The 21,666-nt window shown below is 45.3% G+C and overlaps 1 protein-coding gene across 3 annotated transcripts in view; it reads left to right on the top strand.

The window, feature by feature from the left end:
• Positions 1–21,666, top strand: part of WLS (Wnt ligand secretion mediator) — a 143,965-nt gene that overhangs the window by 98,263 nt on the left and 24,036 nt on the right. The window contains exon 12 of one of the 3 annotated variants that reach the window (XM_054574545.1): positions 14,348–14,461. In XM_054574545.1, coding sequence (XP_054430520.1) covers positions 14,348–14,439 — 92 coding nt within the window. In that variant the 3' untranslated portion in view covers positions 14,440–14,461. Of the gene's footprint in view, positions 1–5,587; positions 6,520–14,347; positions 14,589–21,666 lie in introns of those variants that run through there. The other 2 variants (XM_054574534.1, XM_054574525.1) reach the window with 2 other exon arrangements.

Here is a 21,666-nt window from a genome sequence, read left to right as displayed (position 1 = left end):
ATGGCGTTTCTCCCCCACTGCAGCTTTTTCATGCTTCTTTCCCTTCTTGTGGAAAGTTTTTATTTTTAAATTGGCTTGGACTCTTCCCCCACCTCCTGGCTTTTAAGGTCCAGAGCCAAAAATTCAGATCTCTTGCTAAGGGGAATGAATCACAGGTGTGTCATGCTTCTTGCCTTCTGAGATGGATCCTGGATAGATCTCTGGAAAAAGATAGACCTCTGGAAAGGAAAGAACCACTGAGAAGTGTTGTTTTGTTTGGGAGGTGGAGAAAGGTGTCAGGAGGAAGTGGTAGGAAGGAAGTGGGAGCAGAGAGCACAGACTTTTGCTTCTCTCTTTTGGCCTTTTGGGCAAGGAATGGACAGAGAGAAACAAAGTGAACAACAGGTTTAAGAGAGGGTGGTTTCCAAAGAGCATTTTCTCTCATGTATTTGTCTTTCATTGCATGGGTTGGAAAGTGACCCTTAGACCACTGAGTTCCCCAGCACTCAGCGTTGTGCTGGGTTTGATGCGATGGAGTGATGAGAAGCCCAAAGGAGTGACAAAGACACAGTCCTTGTTCTCAGGGAGCGAGAAGTTTGGGATGGGAAACACGACTTCCTTGGCTGTCTTCTCAACATGGATGAGGCAGGACAGCTCCAGCCAGAATATTTTCATGTTTTCAGTAGCTGATGGGTGCTGCAGGGTGTGGAACTCTGGCTTCCTTCTTGCTGGTTGACTTACCATAGTGCAGTAGTGCTATCACGTTCACATGAAATTGTCTTAGATATGTATGAGCACATGTGTGTTGGTATATGCTTATGTAATCATTTTGTGTGTGTGTGTGTGTGTGTGTGTATGTGTGTGTGTGTTTTACTTTAAAAAAGATATTTTAGACCTTTCTTGCTAGGACTGTTCACACTCTCTGCACTTTTCTTGCTGCCTTTTCATTAAAGTTGTTCTTTTTTACCTGTTTCCATAACAATTTGTGAATCGCTCTGGATGTCTTCCCAGGCAGAAATGAATTTCAGCTGATGTTAGTTAGCCCGTAGCTCAGAGGGAGGGCACCATCCCCCAGGGGTGTAACATCGATGCCCCGTACACATGACAAACTGTACAAACCCCCAAGCCAGGAGTTCACATGGGGAAAAAATGTTGGTGTTGCTTATGAAGTCAGACAGCTCTTGATAATAGCTTTCATTCTTGTGTTCTTTCATCGAGAGAATTCTTGTCAGAAGGTTTTAGAAAAAAAGCAAGAAATGGAATTCTTGACTAGATGACTGTGACGAAGGGAACAGGAGACACTCTAATTGCCAACTGGTTCCTTTCTATTTCCATTCACACTAAATGTCTTCTGTCTGACACACTCATTCTGCTGGAAGCCACAGCAGCACCTCCGGGTCCCACGTCTTGGTAGCTTGCTACCACGCTGCGACGGTTTTGCTTCCGGAGGCTTCTGAGGTCTGAGGGGCTAGTCTCGCAGGAAAGGTGGCTTTGGCTCTTGTTGCCTCAATAAATGTTTGGTTTGGGTTGTAAGTCTGTGACAGGGGCTGCCTTTTATCGAGGTCTTTCCTGTGGTTGCGTGGTAGATGACTCACCCATGGCCAGCCCGGCTTCTCCTGATGTCTGTCATGGAACTGCTCCTACCACCAGGGCTGCACTCAGCCTTTTCCCATTCCCTCGTGAGGGTGGGACTTCGGTGACAGGCCATCGCCAGCCTCACACCTCCAGCTCTTCCTCTCCCAGAGCTGCTGTCCTACCAGTCACCTAATTTCCTTGCCTGAACACTTAAAATCCTGTTTTCTAAGCCTTAGTATTACTGTCTCAGTCACGTTCCTGAGAGGACCTTTCTGCCTCTTAAAGGCACTAGTTGGGTGGCGCTGCTATAACGAATACCACAGGCTAGGTGGCTTAACTAACAGAAATGTGTTGATTTTTATCACAAATTTGGAGACTAAAAGTCCAAGATCAAGGTACCAGCAGGATTAATTTCTTCTGAGGCTTCTCTTCCTGGTTTATAGGTGGCCGTGTTCCCCTCTGTGTCTTCACATGGTCTCCCCTGTGTGTGTGTCTGTGTCCAAACTCCCTTTCTTATAAAGACACTGGTCATATTGGATTAGGGTCCATCCCAATACCTCATATGAGCTTTGTTACCTCTTTAAAGACCCTTTCTCCAAATATAGTCACATTCTGCAGTATTGGGAATTAGGACTTTGACAAGTGACTAGGGGTGGGGAACGCAGTTCAGCCCACAACACTACAAGTTCACTCAAAACTTCTAGGCTTTATTGTGCCCCCTTCCTTGCAGTTGCCTGGCACTGAGTGCCTGGAGGTACTGTGGAGGTGGGTGGGAAACGCCTTACCCCAACGCCTGGTGTGAACTAGCTTGAATGGTTGAAAAGGATCAAGAGACGGCTGGACCCAGGATTCTGGAACCCTTTCCCTCCAAGGCCACTCTGCCCCATCCCCCAGAAGGGATCGCAAAAGCAGAATCATCCCAAGGCAGACCTGTTTTCTAGCTGAGAAGTATGTCCCAAAGCCCCAGTGGGGAACACCAGTACTGGTGCCCTGGACTGGACCAAGCCACACGGAGTAGAGCAGGGAGGAGCTAGACTGGCCTGTACCAGACAAACCTTGGTGGGTGTTTTAATGAGCACTTACTATACCAGATCCTGTGCTGGATATTCACATTCTTCAAAAAGGAAAAAAGAACTTTGTAAGACCTAAATTCCACTATTTTATTAACACCCCTAATGTAGGACTGATACAATCTTAGAGTAAACAACAGTCATTTGCATGGAAATTATTTTCCTTTACCAATACTACACTCTCCTTGATTTTCTCATTCTGCTGTGAACCAGGGACCTCATTATAGAGAGTTGTTATTTGAGCTTAGCTTTGAAAGTGAAAGGGAAGGATGTCAGTGTGGGACCAGAAAAAATGCCACACAAAAGAATGAAGTCTAGAATGTTATGAAAAGAACAAAAGCTTTGGACATAGCCACAGATGGTTAGGAATCCTGGCTCTAGTATATCCTGTGTAGGACCTCAAGAGACGAATATGAACTCATGGTATTGGACCTTTCTGGCTTCCATATCTGGGTAATGGGGTGCTAATTTGCCGTAATGGTTATAAGGAAAGAACTGGGTACTCCTTATTTGTAATAGAAGATGGCCGGTCTCTCCCAGATTCTGTGAAACAATCTCAGAATTATCCTTCTTTTTACTAACATAGTCACAGATGCACAAATAATTGTCATTGAAATTCTGCCCATTTTTAGAAGCTGTGCTTACCGTTGTGTTATGACAGTTCAATTTACGTAGGCTTCTGGGTACCTAGTCTGCATTTCAGGCAGTTAGAGTGAAGCAGCAGCTACAGCAGCACTTTCTAGTGGCCATGATACCAGAAATACGGACCCAACAGTAGTCCTTTGAGATTAAATCTCATGCCAGAGATTGGTCTCATTTCACAATGGTTAGAAAGAAACAAGCCTTTATCTTACTGTTAATTAGGTGAGAGGAATTGACATTATAACCAGAGAAAAGAAACTTCCTGCAAGCTGAAAGTCTCTTCCTTCTTCAATTTATTATTATTATTTTTATCCTTCCCTGCCTCCAAAGTAAGAAACATATCACATTTTTGGAAAGGTTTTTTTTGTTGTTTTTTGGGGTTTGTTTGTTTTTTTTGTCTTGGAAAGGAAGAGCCTTTGAGCATGTCTGTGCACCGTGCAGCAGGAGCTGAGAGAGGGAGAACAGATGGAGCAAGACCTTGGCAGGAGTAGGGGGTAGATGGAGTTTGGAGACAAATGGAGGGATCCCCACTCCTGCCATGTTACTGCCATATTTCCACATCCATTCCCTAAGGGGAAACAGTTGGTCTTTGAGGTACAGTAGACCCACACATGAATCATAGATTTTGCCAGCCAGAGTTGTATAGGTCTGGGTCCTCATCCCAGTTCTGCTGGGAGCAAGCCGCACCACATTAGAGAAATTAATTGCCTGTCTGAGCCTCAGAGTCTTCACATCTTACAAGGAAATACAGGGTATGTTAAACCCCTAATAGTGCGTATGGTGAATCCTCACTCATAACAGCTCTCCTTGCTATCAGTGCACTGATATTGTGTGCTATAAATTCTCTTTCATCAGATGCATAAAGTAAAATTAACATCCTGAACAATTCATCCAAATTATTACATGTATGTGTTTATGACCATAATGCATCACATGCAGATTTATACTTCGCCAGCTGTCTCATTGGCTGTTATTTACAGAGTCAGCATAGCCTGAAGGTTGGGAGCTTGGATGCTGGAGTCTCATTGCTCCCCTTTGACTCTCACGTCACTATTTACCAACTTGGGCCTTGGGCAAGTTGTTTAACTTCTCTGTACCTCAGTTACTTCATTTACAGAATGGGAATGATGACAACAGCACTTCTGTCAAAGGGCTGGTATGAAGATGAAATGTGTTAATATTTCTAAAGTGTTCAGAACAGTGTCAGGCACATACTGTAATATAGGTATCTGTTAAATACAGAAGCCAAAGTAATTTTGGCTGTTTCTTCAAATGACCTGTAGGACCAGACACATTTTCTAGGGCCTTCTCATTGGAATCACATTTTAAGCTTAAAGAATTCACATCTTTGGTTCAAAATCTGAAGAAAATTAAATACATTCTAATATCTTTGTCTTCAAGGAAAGGGATTCCTTAGGTAAACACTTGGAGGTGCTAATGGGTAAACTGGGGTGGCCAAGACTCTGTTTGAAATGTTAATGACTCTCAGACATGCAGATTGTGAAACTGGCTTTGAACTTTTGATGGCTCACCCAGATATGCAAATTCAGAACTAGCTTTGACCAAGCACCCTGAAGGGCCGGTGTATGGGGTGACCAAAACACTGGTTTTATATCCACAATCCTGGAGATAGCAGATAGTTCAGAGTGCATTTCTGGTAGATTTCCCTTGAGAAGAAAACTTCTAATTGCTCCTAAATGTATTACATGTAGTAATACCCTGCCCAGTCTGTTGGGAAGAGGCAGGTCTTGTTTGCCTGCACCGGGCATAGCCACTTTGTAAACTATTCACAACAAGGAAGTATGCGCCTGCCCTCCCCTCACAGGGAAGGCGAGTTGTGCTGGCTTAGCCCACAGCACAAGCCTTCTTTCCTTGGCCTAGATCCCGTCTCGGCTGTATATCTGTTCCATCACCTGGGGCAGTCCCCTTCCTTCCTTCTCAGTTTTCTCCTCTGTAAAGCCGGCACGATCAGAGTGCCACGTTGGAGGGCTCTTGTGAGGATAAATATGACCAAGGATAAAGCATCCAGAGTCGCGTCAGGCACCAAGTAAGCTCTCATTAAATGTTAGTAATGACTACAAATTATATAAGCAGTAAGCTGACTCATCTCTCATTAATATCTCTTCTCTGGAAGACAAAAATGGATGAAATCACTGCAAAGTCTGAGTGAAAAGGTTCTGTGTGAGCCCTTAGGTGTTCATGCCCAGGTTTTCTCTGTCAGCTCAGAGTGCGAAAGAGGCATTGGGCGGTGGTTACTCAGATGAGCCAGCTTTCTTCTTTTTGCTCCCTGAACACATCTAACAACAAAAACCCTGTTTCAGGCGATCTGAGGGTCCACAGTGGGGAAGAACTCCAGCTCACCACCACTATCACCCATGTGGACGGACCCACCGAGATCTACAAGTTGACCCGCAAGGAAGCCCAGGAGTAGATGGCTGCAGCACCTGGCTGGGACAGTTCTCCGCATCCTAGCCCTTCTAACTAGAGCGGGGAGCATGCCAGAGAGAGCTCACTGTGCAAATGAATGCTTGACTGCTTGTGTTTCTTAGCTCTGGTTTCTTGGACCAGTGGCGTGGATGTTGTCACTTTGCCTTCCGACCATAGCTCTTGGAGGAAAGACTCCTGCAGCCACTAATGCATTGTATATGATAACAAAACCTCTGGTATGACACATTTTCTGTGATCATTGTAAATTAGTGACGTAGTAACATCTGTAGCAGGTGGTTAGTAAACCTCATGTGTTGGGGGTATACTCCTTGGGGGATGATTTGGGCCAGATGGAGTCTATATGGAGTGAAATGTTTGACTCTTTTTCCTGTTTTAGATTCTAGGATAGATTTCTAACATCCTTTGCAGTCCAAGATAGGCTGGTGTCATAGTTTTTCACTCCTACTTCATGACCACTTTTTTTCCTATTTATATCACCAGGTAGCCTGTTGAGTTAATATTTAAGTTGTCTTTAGATATCCGTCCCTATTTTTTATGGCATACTATAAAATAACTGAATTTCATGAGACGGTCTATTACACCAGGGGCATTTCAGCTTTGAAACCAAATCTGTGTATCCAATACTAACCAATCTGTTGGATGTGGGTTGGGTCTGAAAAGTGTTTTTAAACTCTTGCTTCAAATGTGTTTTCTTTTGATAAGATGCTTCAAACACTCTCCAAAAGTGTAGATCATTTAAATAAACCTGTATGTATATTCATATATGTACATGCACACGTCACCCTCCTGCTCAGCCAGGACACACGCGTGCAGATTCTTTTCCATGTCAAATCTATGGGGTGGGGTGTGGGTGGGGACATAGCTTTATGAGAAATTAAAATATTTTGCCATCAAGTCAAAGTGTTTGGGGGCAGTATCTATTTCTGGAAATTGGGTAACAATTTTTGTGCTGGGTGGTTACCCTCCCTAGCTGTCATGTGTGGCAAGAAGGGTGGGGGGGAAAGTTACATGACTTAGAAGCAGATTGCCATCCCCACCTTATTCTCACTTCCACAAGTAGCCTGTTCAGTTGTATTTTAACTCTTCCACTGGAGAGGCAACATGGTACAGCGCAGAGAAAGAACCCTGACTCTGAGGTTAGAAGACAGTTTCCTGTCGAAAGCCTATCATTTACAAGTGTGACCTTGTTGAAGAGACCTGACCTGCATGCTTCTGTTAGGTAGGATAGATAGCAAACCAAGGCAGGGAGGAGGAGGGAGACATATCTCACCCACTAGCTCAGCAGTCCTGAGCCTGTTCCGGTAACATTACCAGGTGTTCCAACACCACAGGAAACACCAGGCTAACATGGGAGGAGGGCGGTCTCTGAAATTCTAGGTATCGTTTCCACTATCTGGGAAAGTAAGCCTTTGAAACTGTGCTCTCATCCCAAGGCCTGAAAGGCGGGAAAGGGCCCACGGTGCCCATAAAACAGCTTTGGTTAATTGCCTACTGCTGGTCACTGTCTGCTTTACGAGGCAGTCCCTAAGGCTTCCAGGAAGAAGCCCACAAGTACCTTGGGATAGCTGCCCCAACGTCAATTAACTGCCTCCTGTCCATATCTATTTTACAACAAGATGAACAAATGTGGTCTGGAGCAAGATAAGGATTCATGCTAACAGCCCCCGACACATACCTAAGTTTGGGTGGTCACGTCCCCCAGGGAAGATGGCACCAGTTTTACCCACCAATCAACATGAAACCTCTTCACCCCCATTCCACCAACTAGATAAGTCCTCAGAACAGAGGACCTGATGCTCTTGCCACCCCAGCTCTTGCCACCTCTGCCCTTGGCATCCTTGCTCTTGCATTTCTCCCCACCTCGGCAAGGCCTGTTTTCTTCATGAGAACATATCACCAGTAAACCCTGCATGCGCGCTAATAGACTTGCTGATCTGTAATTTACTGCATCAGCAAGAAGAACCGAGTTTCTCCCCTAACATAACATAAATGGTGCTGAGACTCGGATCCTGACTTGGCTCTTGCCCTTTGTCTCCAGCCATTTGGAACGCAGCGAATATGGTCTCACTGGTGAGGTTTTCTTGCCTTTCTCACCTTTGGGATAAAGGAGATGCTGTGCGATGGGCTTGAAACGTAACTATGTTTGGAGGTAGAAATAATGAAATGTGAAATGAGTGCTTGGATTTCACCTGGGCTCCGAAGACAAAAAAGAGGCACTTTCTCCCTCTAGCCTGAGTTCCCCAGAGGCCCTGTGTGAGTGGGGGCCTGGTGGAGATGTCTGGGATCAATCTCTAAGACATGGCAGGGGCCTCATAGGGAACTCCCATCACTGTAACGTAGCTTTTGCTCATCTGGGGATATTTAAAGTAAGGGCTGGTCACCCCGCACTCTGAGCACCCCTGGCTGTTCCCCGCGATGGGGAGAAATTTAGACACCTAAGAGAGCTAGGGATAACTGAAGGGGTAACAGCCTCTGGGAGCCCTACTCATAAACAGCACATTTTGACCCACTACTTGGATTCCATAGCCTCTTTGGCTTCTAAACCCGGCCAGAAGAAAAGTCAGTTTAAATCATTGACCTGTTGTAAGCTCGGAGCATCTTTCTCTTCCTCAGGTGGCTTCTAGCAACTCAATTTGCATCAGAATACTCTCTGCAGGAGCTGCTAGGAGGGGCAATTTTACATTTGCCAAGTAACAGTCTTGCTCTCTCCCTCTTGAGAAATTGCCACACCTGGCAGGGACAGGTTGAGCATTTAAAAGCCACCAGGGTACTTTCTGCAAAGAAAGACACCTGTGAGAGGATAAGTTGGGACGTGGACCGGGACAGAACCCTCGGTCTCCCACCGGCTGCAAGCAGAAATCCATGTAAGGAGAAACACACTGTAAAAGCAATCACATTCCCATCCCTGTACCGCTTTCCCCACTTAGGTTTAGTTCTTGAAAAAAGAGCAAGATTTTAGCCTGTGGTGGAAAGTCCTGGCTTTTCCAGGTCTTTCCTGTTCTCCTTACTAGGCTTTTTCGTTTGAATTTGCCTCACTCATAATAAGTCTTTTCCCCCTTTCTCTGACCACTGGTTTACATCTCTACCACTCCCATGTCTATCTGGTTTACAAAGTAATTGCCTGTTTGTTTTCCAGCAAGCAGCAATCTAATCCCCTAAGGTCATGCCTTTTGATCACCATTTCCTAGCAGGAGGTGATTCTTTACCTGCCTAACCCAAACCCTGCATTCAACTTCAGCTTCAAATTTGGCTTGGCCCCACTGTGCCCATGTTACTTGGGAGCAAGGGAACAAAGAGGGAAAATCTCAATCCCTCCTATACTATATAGAACTCAGAAAGCAAAATAAGGAAATAAGTCTTTGCAACACTGTAAATTCCAGACCAGGGGAACTACTAGGTCCTGGGAACAATAGGTGAATTAACTCGCTACTCAGACACATTACTGGTTGCCTTTCCAACGCAGAGGAAAAAAGGCGACACCTAACTCTGGTCAGTTTTCATCTGCCGCCTGAGGACTGAGCATGGTATCTGCTGTTTCTTTTTTCTCTCCACCCTCTGCCCTCCCTGAACAGAGCAGGGGGCAGGGCGCTCACTCTAAGGGCAGAACAGACTACTTCCCAGCTCGCTCCCAGGGGATGGCTGTCACTGTTGGACACCTCATCTCCCCGCTCAGCCTTTTTAGCTCCCAAAAGGACACAAACGACTGAGACTCTCAACCACCTAGAAAAGGGGCTGGGCAGTCCAGCTACTGCCTTCATCCCCTTGCTGGGCAGTCTTGCCACTGCCTACGTCCCCTCCCTGGGCAGTGTGTTTTTCCCTTTTCTAGTTGGGGAATCAAGAGTCCATTTCTGCTGGTACCCCCTTAAGCTGTATCCTTTCTACTTGGTTGGCTGCAGTTTGATCCTCAAAACTTAAAGAAAGACCGACGGATCTTCTTTGGTAACACAGCGTGGCTGCAATATGGACCAGGGGATGGGAAGGTCTGGCCCCTATATGGGACCCTAAGCTATCATAGAATTCTACAACTTAGTCTCTGGTAAGCGTCTTGGGAAGTGGTCAGAGATTCCTTATACCCAAGAATTTTTTATTTGAGGGGCCGTAGTGATTTATGCAAAAAGTATGAACTTAATCGTATGAATGGTGCACTTACTGATTCATCCTTCAATTCCCAGATGCTCATGGGACCAATCCCAGCCCCAGAGACCCCAGAGAAGGCCCTTTCTCAGCCTTCTTCACTACCCCCACACCCAGGGGTCCTCTGCACAACCACCAGCCCCCACTTTTCCTGCCCCTGAAACTGCTCCGACCAAGGATAAATGTTCAACTCAATCAACTCTAACTAAGCTCTTGCCCCTAATAGAAATGGCAGGAGGATTCAGCCCCCAGCTAATCCACAGACCTTTCTCCCTTGTCGAGCTCAGGTAAATCAAAGCTGGCCATGGGACAATCTGGACAAATACATAGACACTTCCCAGCACCTTACTTTGGCATATGAACTGACCTGGAAAGATGTAGTGGTAGTTCTAGGACAAACACTATCAGACATTGACAAGAAAGTAATTAAGGAAGCTAGAAAGTTTGCGACTTACATCTGTCTGACAACAAATATCCTGTAGGAGAAATAGTTCCACCTATGGACCTTGGATGGGATTATAATAGCAATTCCCAAAAAAGTGAGAACGAAACCATTTCTTGATTTGTGTTAAGGCTGGACTCAAGGCAGGCCACCAAGAGGCCATTAATTGCTCCAAGGTGTCTGCTGTTAACCAGGCCCCGATGAAAACCCTCTCACTTTCCTAGAAAGGCTGAGAGGAGCTCTCATCAAGCACAGTAGCTTGGACTTAGAGTCTTATGAGGGACAAGTGATATTAAAGGATAAATTTTTAACTCAAGCAGCTTCTGACGTTAGGAGAAAATTACAAAAACTTCTCCAGGGAACCTGGGGTTTCCTTGGACAAAATGCTGACCACAGCCGATGGGGTCTTTAACAAGTGCAACGAGCAGAGGGAGGCCAGGGCTCAGGAGGAGGAGAAACAGACGGAAAGGAGGCGCGCCCACGTTTCAGCCCCGCCTGCGGGACGTTCACCGTCACACCCTGAAGGCCCTGCACAGCCTGCTTCAAATGGCACCGAGTGTCGTGTGTGCCGAGAGAAGGGGCACTGGGCAAAGGAGCGTCCTAATCATAATAAGCCCCCTCCAGGGCCCTGCTGGAGGACTGCAAGGTCACAGGGCGGCCCTCTGTTCCTGGGGCCAAAGGTCCCCCCAAGACTGCCTTGCAGATGGTAACTGAGGACTGAAGTAGCCCACCCCAGTCGGTCCCACCTCAAGAGGTCACCATCATTGGACTGGAGCCTAGGGTATGCATGGATGTGGCAGGTAGGACAAAAACCTTTTTATCAGACACAGAGGCCACCTGCTCCGTCCTTATCGCCTTCTCCAGGCCCCTCTCCTCCCAGTCCCGCACTCTCCTAGGTTTGGCAGGAAAGCCCACCGCTAAGAATCCCCCCCTCCCTTGGGATGCCTCTGGGACTGATACTATTTTATTTACTCCTTTCTCGCAGTCCCTGAACGACTAACTCCCCCTCATCGGGAGGGATCTTCTCCAATTGTTAGGGACCAAAATACTTACAGGAGGGAATCCTGCCTTAAGATCACCTCTCCAAATTGAAGACCATAGAAATACTCTCACCCCCACCTGGGAGAGACAAATTGACCCAGCAGTCCGGGTCACCAGAGCTCCTGCTCAGGCTAACAACGCTACGCCAGCCTTCGTTGCCCTCCGTGACCCGAGGCAAGGCCTGGGCTTCAGCCTATAATTTCTAAATTCCTTTCTCATGGGCTACTTAAACCCACAAGTTTCCCCTGTAACATTCCTGTATTAGTGGTCAGGGAAAAGGATGACTTCTATAGATTAGTCCCAGGTTTGAGAATCATTAATGAAGTAGTGGTTCCGCTGCACCCTGTTGTCCCCAGCCCATACACTGTTGGGGACAATTCCTGCGGATACAGTGTAGTTTACTGCATTAGACCTAAAGGGTGCATTCTTCTGCATCCCCCTGGACATAAAGTCCCAATTTCTTTTTGCCTTTGAATGGACATTCCTTGAGGGATGATCCCAACAACTAACTTGGACTATCCTACCCCAGGGGTTCAGAGACAGCCCCCTTTTATTCAGTCAGGCTCTGGCTGAGGACCTGGCTGACTTACAGCTAGAGAATGGGGCGTTACTTCAGTACATAGATGATCTGCTTATTTGTTCCCTGAACCAGAAACTATCTGTTTACATACTGGTCATACATTAAATTTCTTGGCTACGTGAAGATATAAGGTTTCCAAGACGAAGGCTCAGCTCGTCAAACAGGAAGTACACTAATCTGGGTCCTTACTCCTGGGAAGCGTGGCCTTTCCGCAGTCAGAGTCCAGGCCATCACTTAGCTTCCTGTACCCAGCATGCAGAAGCAACTGAGGGCCTTTCCTGGCTTACCAGGGTATTGCAGAATCTGCATACCTAACCATGGCCTCCTTGGACAGCCCCTTTATGATAGCCTCCAGGTCTGGGAAGAGTCAGTCCCTTTATAATGGGGAATCAACAGAAGGCTTTCGATCAACTTAAGACACTGCTCATTCAGGCGCTAGCCCTAGGACTCCCTAATCCCTCCAAGCCTTTCCAATTGTATACACATGAAAAGGAGGGCATGGCCCTAGGGGTCCCCACCCCAAAATTAGGAGATACCCACCAACCCATGGCCTACATTATTTAAAAGGCTGGATGCTATGGCCCATGGGTGGCCATCTTGTTTTTGAGCTGCTGGGCCCTTAACCTTCTTTTAGAGGAGGCCTTTAAACTGACTCCTGGGGCTCCCATCCAGGCATACACTAGCCATCGAACCCCAGAACTCCTACAAACTAAGGGCCACTACTGGCTCTCTGACAATGAACTCTTAAAATAGTAGGCCCTACTTTTATAGAATCCTGGTGTTACTTTCCTTAAATCCTATCACTCTCCTTCCCAATTCAGCAGAGAACTTACCATTCTACTCCTGCTCTGAAATTATATCTATATCTTCTAACCCTTGCCCCAATCTCCCTCTAGACCTCTAGACAACCCAGATATTATTTGATTCACAGAGGGCAGCAGTTTTGTTCTAGAGGGAAAAAGAAAGGCGGGATATGCAGTAGTTTCTCTCCATCAGACAATAAAGGCATAAGCACTACCTGCCAATTCCTTGGCTCAATTAGCAGAACTAATAGCTCCCACCCAAGCTCTTCCACTAGAAGAAGAAAGAAGGGCAAACATTTTCACAGATTCTAAATACATTTCCTTAGCCCTACATGTTCACGCAGCAATCTGGAAGGAGAGGGGCTTCCTTGCCACTAAGAACTGCCCTATCAAATACGGGCCTCAAATCCTAGATCTTCTCGAGGCTCTTCAAAGGCCTCAGCAAATACTGATCATTCATCGCAGGCGACATAGAAAGGGGGATTGTGAAGTAGTCAAGGGCAATCGCTCGGCAGGTGCCATTGCCAGACACTCGGCCCTCTAGGAGGTACGAGTTCCCAGCAACCAAGGTACTATAGGGGCCCTCATCCCTGAGGCATCCCTGCCCACTCCATCCTGTCCCGAAGAAGAACAGTCCTGGGCAGCACAGAAAGGGTTTCAACTTCTCCCTTCAGGATGGTTAGGCTGAGGAACTATTTTAATTCTACCCCAAAATATGCAATGGTGAATGACTAAGTCCTTCCATGAATCAACTCTCATGGGAAAGGAGCCTCTGGCCACCCTTATTAACAGGGTATTTCAAGAAAAGGGGCTGTCCAAGACTGTCAGTCAAATAATATCCTCCTGTCCCACCTGCCTTCTTAATAATGCCCAGGGAGCAGTTATGCGAGTGCTGGCCCAGCCTGCTCAGCGTAAGAGATCCTATCCAGGGGAGGCTTGGCAAATAGATTTTACCCAGATGCCCCCTAAACAATGACACAAATGCCTATTAGTCTTTGTAGACACCTTACAGGTTGGATGGAGACCTTTCCAACCCAAAACAAGAAGGCTCAAGAAGTAGCTAAGAAGCTTCTACATGAAATTATTCCTAGGTTCAGGCTACCCTGTTTGCTTCAAAGTGACAATAGGGCAGCCTTTATTTCCACCATAGTCCAAACAATTTCCAAGGCCCTGGGAATAGACCACAAACTCCAATGTGCCTGGCACCCTCAGTCCTCAGGGCAGGTAGAGAGGGCCAATCGATTTCTAAAAACTGCTGTTAGAAAAATCACACAAGAAGCCTCTCTTGACTGAAAGGAAGCCTTGCCGACTGTTTTACTCTGGACAGGGTGGCCCCCAAGGCCTCCTTGAATTTAAGCCCCTTTGAGGCACTATATGGCTGATCTTTTCTATATTCAGAGCTCTTGCTAGGCACAGAGCCTTCCTCCCTAGAAGCCTAGGTGCAGACGGTGGCTGTTTCAGGCCACCCTCTGGGAATTTGGCCTACAGCAAAAACCTAGTCAGGATGTGGCTACCCCATTCTATCCCCTGGGAACCCAGGTTTTAATAAAAGTTTGGAAGGATGGTTCCCCAGGTTCTCAAGTACAACCTTCACGGAAAGGACCCCTCCCTGTTCTCATGTCTTCTCCAACAGCCATCAAAGTTCCTGGCATCTCCAGTTGGATACATCACTCTGAAGGCAAACCGTGGAAGGAGTCGACCAAACCCTCAGGACTTCCAGAATAGCAGGATGGTGCTACATACTCCTGTGAGCTGGTGGAGGACCTCAAGTTTCTTTTCCAAAGGACACTCTTGAGTCTGATAAGTAGCTTCCTATGTTACCCCTCACCCCCTTCCGCTTATGTAAAATCCCCACCTAAAACTGCTATGAATTAGCCAATCATATGGCCCAGTCTTTAAAATTAAATTCTTCCTGTTGGCTTTGTCCTTCTACCCTTAGCTGGGGCTGTGTTCAGCCATTGGTACTGGAAGAGTGGGGAAACGTCTCCATTACCCTAGACAAAAAGACTGCATTCCATCCCATGGGGCATCATAGCTACTCAAAACCTTGCTAAGTAAACTATTGCCCAGGTCTTTCTCCACTAGCAGTCAATGCTCCCCTTGAGGTCCTCTGTTTTCTCACATACCGTATTTTGCCATGTATAATGTGCACATTTTGTGCCCAAATTTTTGAGGGGAAAAAAAAGGTGCACATTTTCTATGGGTGGTACAGTATATAAAATTCCTTGTACTCTGTATCTGTTCTTGTGTTTTGTAATTATTTGTTTCTTATACAAAATTTCTTGTACCATACAATGTTCAAAAATAAATGCGAGAATTCCTTTATAACACACAAAAAACAAGTTATCTAAATATAAATACATAAACAATTGAATTCAAAAATTAAAACTAAAGATTTTTTCCCACAAGTTTGGGCCAAAACATGGGTGCACATTATACATGGCAAAATACGGTAATAAACCCTCTTCGGGTCAGCTATCCCTTCTGCATCGTCAGTGATGTGCCAGGAGGCGCCTGTGGGAAGGCTTGCTGATAGCCAAGGCTGACAAAATTTTCTAATCCCAGATCCACCTCTCAGAAACACTGCTCTGGAATTTTCCACACCACAATACTTTACATCTCTGGAGGAATTCCTAACCCAGGGGATGAAACAAATTTCATACATACCTGCTTTCCAAATCCGGCTGTTCCTAGCCCAAAGTTAGACAAAAACTTACCCAAAACATCTTACTGCCAGGGCAGGCCATCCTACCCAGTTAATGAATTCCTCCCGCAAGAAAGAGGTCTATGTCACTCTGTTCCACAGCTCTCAAGTCACCATACATTTTGGACTGAAGAGAGACTCTATCTTTACTGAATTTATAAATAGCACAAATTTCCACAATCCCATAATAGACCCCCTGGTCAGAGCCTCCCTGGCAGCATTATGGTCAGCTACTAAATACCCAAGAACCACACAGCTAGTCCATGTCTCTGTAGAAACCCAGCAAGTTAAGCTGGTATATATTGCTTTGATGGCAGAAACACCCCTTTGACAGGAGTCTATTGGATCTGTGGGTCCCAGACATACTGGACCTTCCTCCATAGTGGAAGGGAATCTGCTCCTTCAGGTATATTCTTTCTGGTGTTTCCACAGTGTGGGAAAACGCCTCCTCCCCATTCTCATTAGGAGGACAAGGACATCTTTTCAAAAGGGCTGGTCCCCTTTTTCCTCTAATATCACTTATGGGGATCCTCTATGCAATGGGAGCAATGGTAGGGGGTACTTTGTTAGGAATCCACCACTGTCTATCATAGGAAATGGCTGAATCATAAACTAAAACAGGGAAACACTTGTGGTACTCTAAGAACAGTGGAGCTCATTAGCTGGAGCTGCCCTCCAAAACTGAAGGGCATTAGACCTGCTCACAGCCTCAGCAGGAGAAATACCTGAAGGAAGAGCGTTGCTTCTAAGTTAAATCAGGAAAAGTCCAGCAAAACAAGCAAAGTATCCTTGAATCTGCATTTAGGATCAAAACTTCAACTTCTTTTGGGGACTCAGATTGATGGCTTATGTCTTTACTTCTTCCCTTTGCAACACCATTATTAATTATGCTAGCAATATTACTATTTGGACCCATGATAATCAACTTACTGACTAAATTTATCTCTTCTAGAATAAAGGCTATAAAGCCACAAATGATTGTCATGAACAACTATCAACCTCTGGGACCCAAGGCTCCAGCTATCTAACATGGGCCAGTGGAAGGACACTTCCCTCCACAGCCTCTGACTGATAGTTAGCAAGCAGATGGAACCCAAAGAAGGCTCAATGTCCCTTTTACACCAGGAAGCAGCCAGAGCAGTTGTCTCCCCAAACCCCCCGGATATGGGTTCCAAATGCTTGAGGGAGGAATGTTAGGTAGGATAGATAGCAAACCAAGGCAGGAAGGAGGAGGGAGACATATCTCACCCACTAGCTCAGCAGTCCTGAGCCTGGTCCGGTAACATTACCAGGTGTTCCAACACCACAGGAAACACCAGGCTAACACGGGAGGAGGGCGGTCTCTGAAATTCTAGGTATCGTTTCCACTATCTGGGAAAGTAAGCCTTTGAAACTGTGCTCTCATCCCAAGGCCTGAAAGGCGGGAAAGGGCCCACGGTGCCCAAAGGAAGAAGCCCATAAAACAGCTTTGGTTAATTGCCTACTGCTGGTCACTGTCTGCTTTACGAGGCAGTCCCTAAGGCTTCCAGGAAGAAGCCCACAAGTACCTTGGGATAGCTGCCCCAACGTCAATTAACTGCCTCCTGTCCATATCTATTTTACAACAAGATGAACAAATGTGGTCTGGAGCAAGATAAGGATTCGTGCTAACAGCCCCCCACACATACCTAAGTTTGGGTGGTCACGTCCCCCAGGGAAGATGGCACCAGCTTTACCCACCAATCAACATGAAACCTCTTCACCCCCATTCCACCAACTAGATAAGTCCTCAGAACAGAGGACCTGATGCTCTTGCCACCCCAGCTCTTGCCACCTCTGCCCTTGGCATCCTTGCTCTTGCATTTCTCCCCACCTCGGCAAGGCCTGTTTTCTTCATGAGAACATATCACCAGTAAACCCTGCATGCATGTTAATAGACTTCATCTGTAATTCTTTACTGCATTGGCAAGAAGAACTGAGTTTCTCCCATTAAATTTCCTTATCTACAAACTGGCATTCATATCCTTTAACTGCTTCGTGGGGTTGCAGTGACAATTAAATCAGTTAACGTATATGGAAATGAATTTTAAATGCTAAAGCAAAATGAATGTGTTCCTCCTGGAATCAAAAACAATTTCATGAGTGTCCTGGTTTTTAGAAACTGCCGTCGGAAGGTCTGGGGTTATGGTCTGTTTAACTCACCCACTTAGCACCCACCATCTATTTTGTCCCATGAATTTCGCTAAAAGCATGGTAAGAAGGGAGAGAAGGAAATACTCTGGCTTTGGCTGTTCTCTCAGACCTTTTACGATCTTGGTGGACATCTGATGGCGTATGAACTAATTCACTGAACACCCACTTCTGATCAACAACTATGGTGCCAGGAATTAAAGGTAGTTTACACCCCGCAGTCTGGAATGGGAGATAAACTTAAAGTGTGGCAAGTGATCTCCTGTTCCAGAGGGTGGAGGAAGATGTTCTCCTGAGGAAATGGGGAAAGGAGCTGAGATAGACCTTAAAAAGAAGAGTTCACCAGGGCCAAAGGGCAAAGGGAACCAAAGTACAGAAATCACAGAGGAAGTGAAGAATGGAGAATGTTTAGGTAAGTCTGCTCATCCGGCCTGACTTGCACAGAGGAATGGAAACAGCAGAAGATAAGCCCCCTGCACCCATGAGCTGGAATGAGAAGGGTATTTATGTAACATTAAAAGCCATAAGACTTAGTCTTAGGGTTTAGACAAAGAAATGATATGACCTGAATTACCATTGCAGCATGTGGGAGCTGGACAAGTGGACTAGGGCAGTAATTGAGCATGTTTCAAGCCTTGCTGGGTAAGGGGAGGGTAGGGCCCCTTCCAGAATGGGAGAGATTCCTGGAGAGGTGTAGGTGGTTCTGTTACTTGAAAGCCTGTAGCAGTAAAAGCCAACTCAAGCAAGCTTAGCCAAAAGAGGGACTTTACTAAAATTTTTCTGGATAGTCTCATGAATCCACAGAACAGTGGAATTAACCAGAAAGACTGGGAACTGGGACAGTTCTAAGGGACCCTAGCACCAGGAATTCATGGACCTTTTCCCTGCACACTACCATTTACAATTAGCCCAAGCCTTTGTCTCTAACACTTCAAGCCTAGGAGAAATCTATGTGAGTGGCTCAGTCTCAGGCAGGTACCTGTCTCTGTGCCTGCCAATCAACTGTGATAAAGAAGTCAAGTGGCTTTGAGCAGCTTACTCTGTGGATTGGGGTCAGTTTCCAAAAAATGGAGAATCCATTTAGACCTGGGCAAACAATCAGAAAAGATTTACCACAATGGGCAAGATGATAGGTTCAGATTTGCCTGGGTTGGGTTTTAAAAGCCATCTTCTGGCAAAATTGACAAACTAACAATTAGAAATAAGAGGTTGAGCAGACCACTCAGAGCAGGAGGTTTGGCAGCCATTATCACTGAGAATGAGAAGGACAGCTGGACAGAGCATCAGGGAAGACAACCAGGAGCAGTAAACCAGGCATGGCCTCATTTAGTAGGTGACGGGAAGAAAATGAGGTAGATTACTCGAAAAAAATGTGAAGTGTTAAAGAAGCCAAAGAAAGACCAGATTCATGGAGAAAATGTTAGATATCCTGAGAGATTCAACAGTACTTAAGGGTCAAATATAAAGCCTGTTGGATTTGGTGGTTTGAACGTGACCTTCTCAAGTGGCAAGGGCAGAATTTAGAGGTGGAACAGTCAATGGGTAGTCAATGGGAGGTAAGGTTGTGGTTGCAGGAGGAACCAAAGTAGAGGGAAGGCTTGCATTTATAAGTATGGGGAGCAAACTGGACTGAGTTTATAAACCTGAGGGGTGAGAGCCAGCCAAGAAGTCAAATCAATGATGAGGTAACATAAGCCCCAAGAAAGATGCCCCAAGGCAGGTTAGAGATTTGGGGCGTGACTTGAGTTGATGTGTTCATTTTGAAGGAGTTTTAGGACACTTCTTTCATCCTGAGATGAGAGAGAAATAACAGGTAGATGTTGGAGGAGAAATCTGAGGTCAAAGGAGAGAGGTTGCAGCCTGTCACTCTGAATGTTTAGTCTTCTCCATGAACATGAAAAGAGGGTTGGAGCTCTGCTAAAGCTTTCAGTTTCAAGAATGCAGGTTGAACACAACCATTTTCAATCAGGGAAAATTCAAGAAACTCTTCATGAAGTGAGAAAAAGCCTTTGTTAAGGACCACCAAGCTACACTTCCCCCCTCCAAAAAAATTATTTTCCATGTATACCAGTTTTAGAAATTGTCCTAACATTTTTCATGTAGCTTTGAAGATTATTATAGAAAGGGTATATAAAATATTCCAATTACCTACTTTTAAAAAATAAGAAAACTCAGCAATATATTCAACAACAAATAAAATACAATTGCCATTTCAAAGAAAAAACAAAAATTAGATTTACGCTGGTCAACCCATTTAGTATTCATGAAGTGTTATTCCCATATTTTCCCCTTATGAGAAAAAAGTGTCCATAATAATGAAATAAGTGGCTCTGCATATGATCTCCAAGTAGTTGGAACCACTCCTCAGAATAATTCTGATGCCTGAGTCTTTCAGCCCTCACATCCCTGGTGTTCTGGAAGGTACTTTTGAGAAAGTTGAAAGAAATTCAGAAGGGAGATGGGGCCCACATATTATCTTAATTTTGGTGTTTCTAGAAACTGTGTTTAATCAACTCAAATTTGTCAGGCAGACTGGTCACACTGGGGAACCTCAATGAACTACAATTTTCATGTTACCTTTCACAACGTTGCTGCATACACATATCTTGTGGCTCGATCACCCCACTGAGTTTTCCTTGCTATTGTAAGCTAAAGAGGACACAGGGGAAGAGATAGCATCTCAAACATCACAAAGCCTAAGGGGTCATCCCTGTGCCTCCAAAGAAAGTACACACGGCTCTTAAAAAAGGGCCCAGTGTAGTGTGGGAATTCAGTTGGGGAGGGATCATGAGTGAGGGAGTGAACACACGTCAGCTAATCCCAGCCTCTGTGTGACTGCTGTAAACACATAAATTCTTTGGGACACCCCCTCCTTTTTCTTTTTTTAAACAGCTTCTTTCCCTGACATTCATCATCAGGATATATTAATGGTTTTGATATGGCTTAACTTGCTGGTGCAGCCTGTCTTCTTGTGTCGGTACCTTGGTCCCTATATCTCAAGGTCCTTTCATCCTGTAGTGCTACGGGAACCAGTCTGACAACTATGCCTCCCATCATATTTGGTATATGACTGATTTCTGTTCTATAGGAACAGCTTGATTTCTGACACCACTAGCACCTTTCCTCCTGACATCAGATGGGTCTTCCAGGCACTCCTTGAACATTGAAGCATCTGGAGCTTCCTGACTCCCTGATGATACGCTTAGTTTTGGTTGCTGAGAAAGTCCTTCAGTATGGAGCTCAGATCTGCCTTTGTGACTTTGATCTCCTTGGTCTGACTGAAATTCTCCCTGCCGGTCCTGTCCCATGCTCTTCTCCAGGCTCCCAGCTCAGTTCCTCAACCCCTCCTCTGGTGTGGTTTCCAGACATTTCTCTCATGACTGCTTGCCTGTCAACTGTGTTATAGTTTCTCATTGTTCCAAAATATAGTCAGACTGCAGTTGTGCTCTGGCTGCCACAAAATAGTGTGAAAATAATACTTCTACTAAGGCTCTACATCCTTAAAAAATGAAGCTATATTTAAAAAAATATCTACATCTTGTACTTTTTTGCTTCTCACAGCCACATATGTAACCACTCAAACACTTAAGAGTTTTAAAATAATTATCACTAAAACCTTCCTTTGTATTCAGGAATATTTTTCAACTTAACCGTAGGGCTTTACATGTATTCCTGTGATATTTCACTTTTTATCACACAGTCAATAAGTAAAGCACTTCTTTAACTTTTAAAATAAGCAGTTTAAAATATAAATAGAAGTACATTTTTTCAAGTGTAGAATGGGTTGGTTTTAGTTGCTTGAGAATTTACAAATATACACTCACATGAGACCAGAAAAGCCTCCCGTGGCCTGGACCCCTTTGTCCATAGCTCTCCTTCGCACACACATGCGTGCACACGCACGTACATGCACACATACCACATTGCAATTAAACCACTTTTTCTGTGCATATATTTTTGTAATATGGAAGTTTATAATTTATGTATTTTCCTGTAATATCACCTTATAGACACATAGCAGGGATCCTACTTCACATAATAAAGAATGAGGCTCAGAGAGGTAAAGTGACAAAGTTAAA

The sequence above is a fragment of the Pteronotus mesoamericanus genome, unplaced genomic scaffold (assembly GCF_021234165.1).
Source record: "Pteronotus mesoamericanus isolate MK-2021 breed Mesoamerican mustached bat unplaced genomic scaffold, CSHL_Meso_final contig_105, whole genome shotgun sequence".
NCBI classification, from domain to species: Eukaryota; Metazoa; Chordata; class Mammalia; order Chiroptera; family Mormoopidae; genus Pteronotus; species Pteronotus mesoamericanus.
Note: the sequence above shows the minus strand (reverse complement) of the source record. Positions and strands in the feature narration are given on the sequence as shown.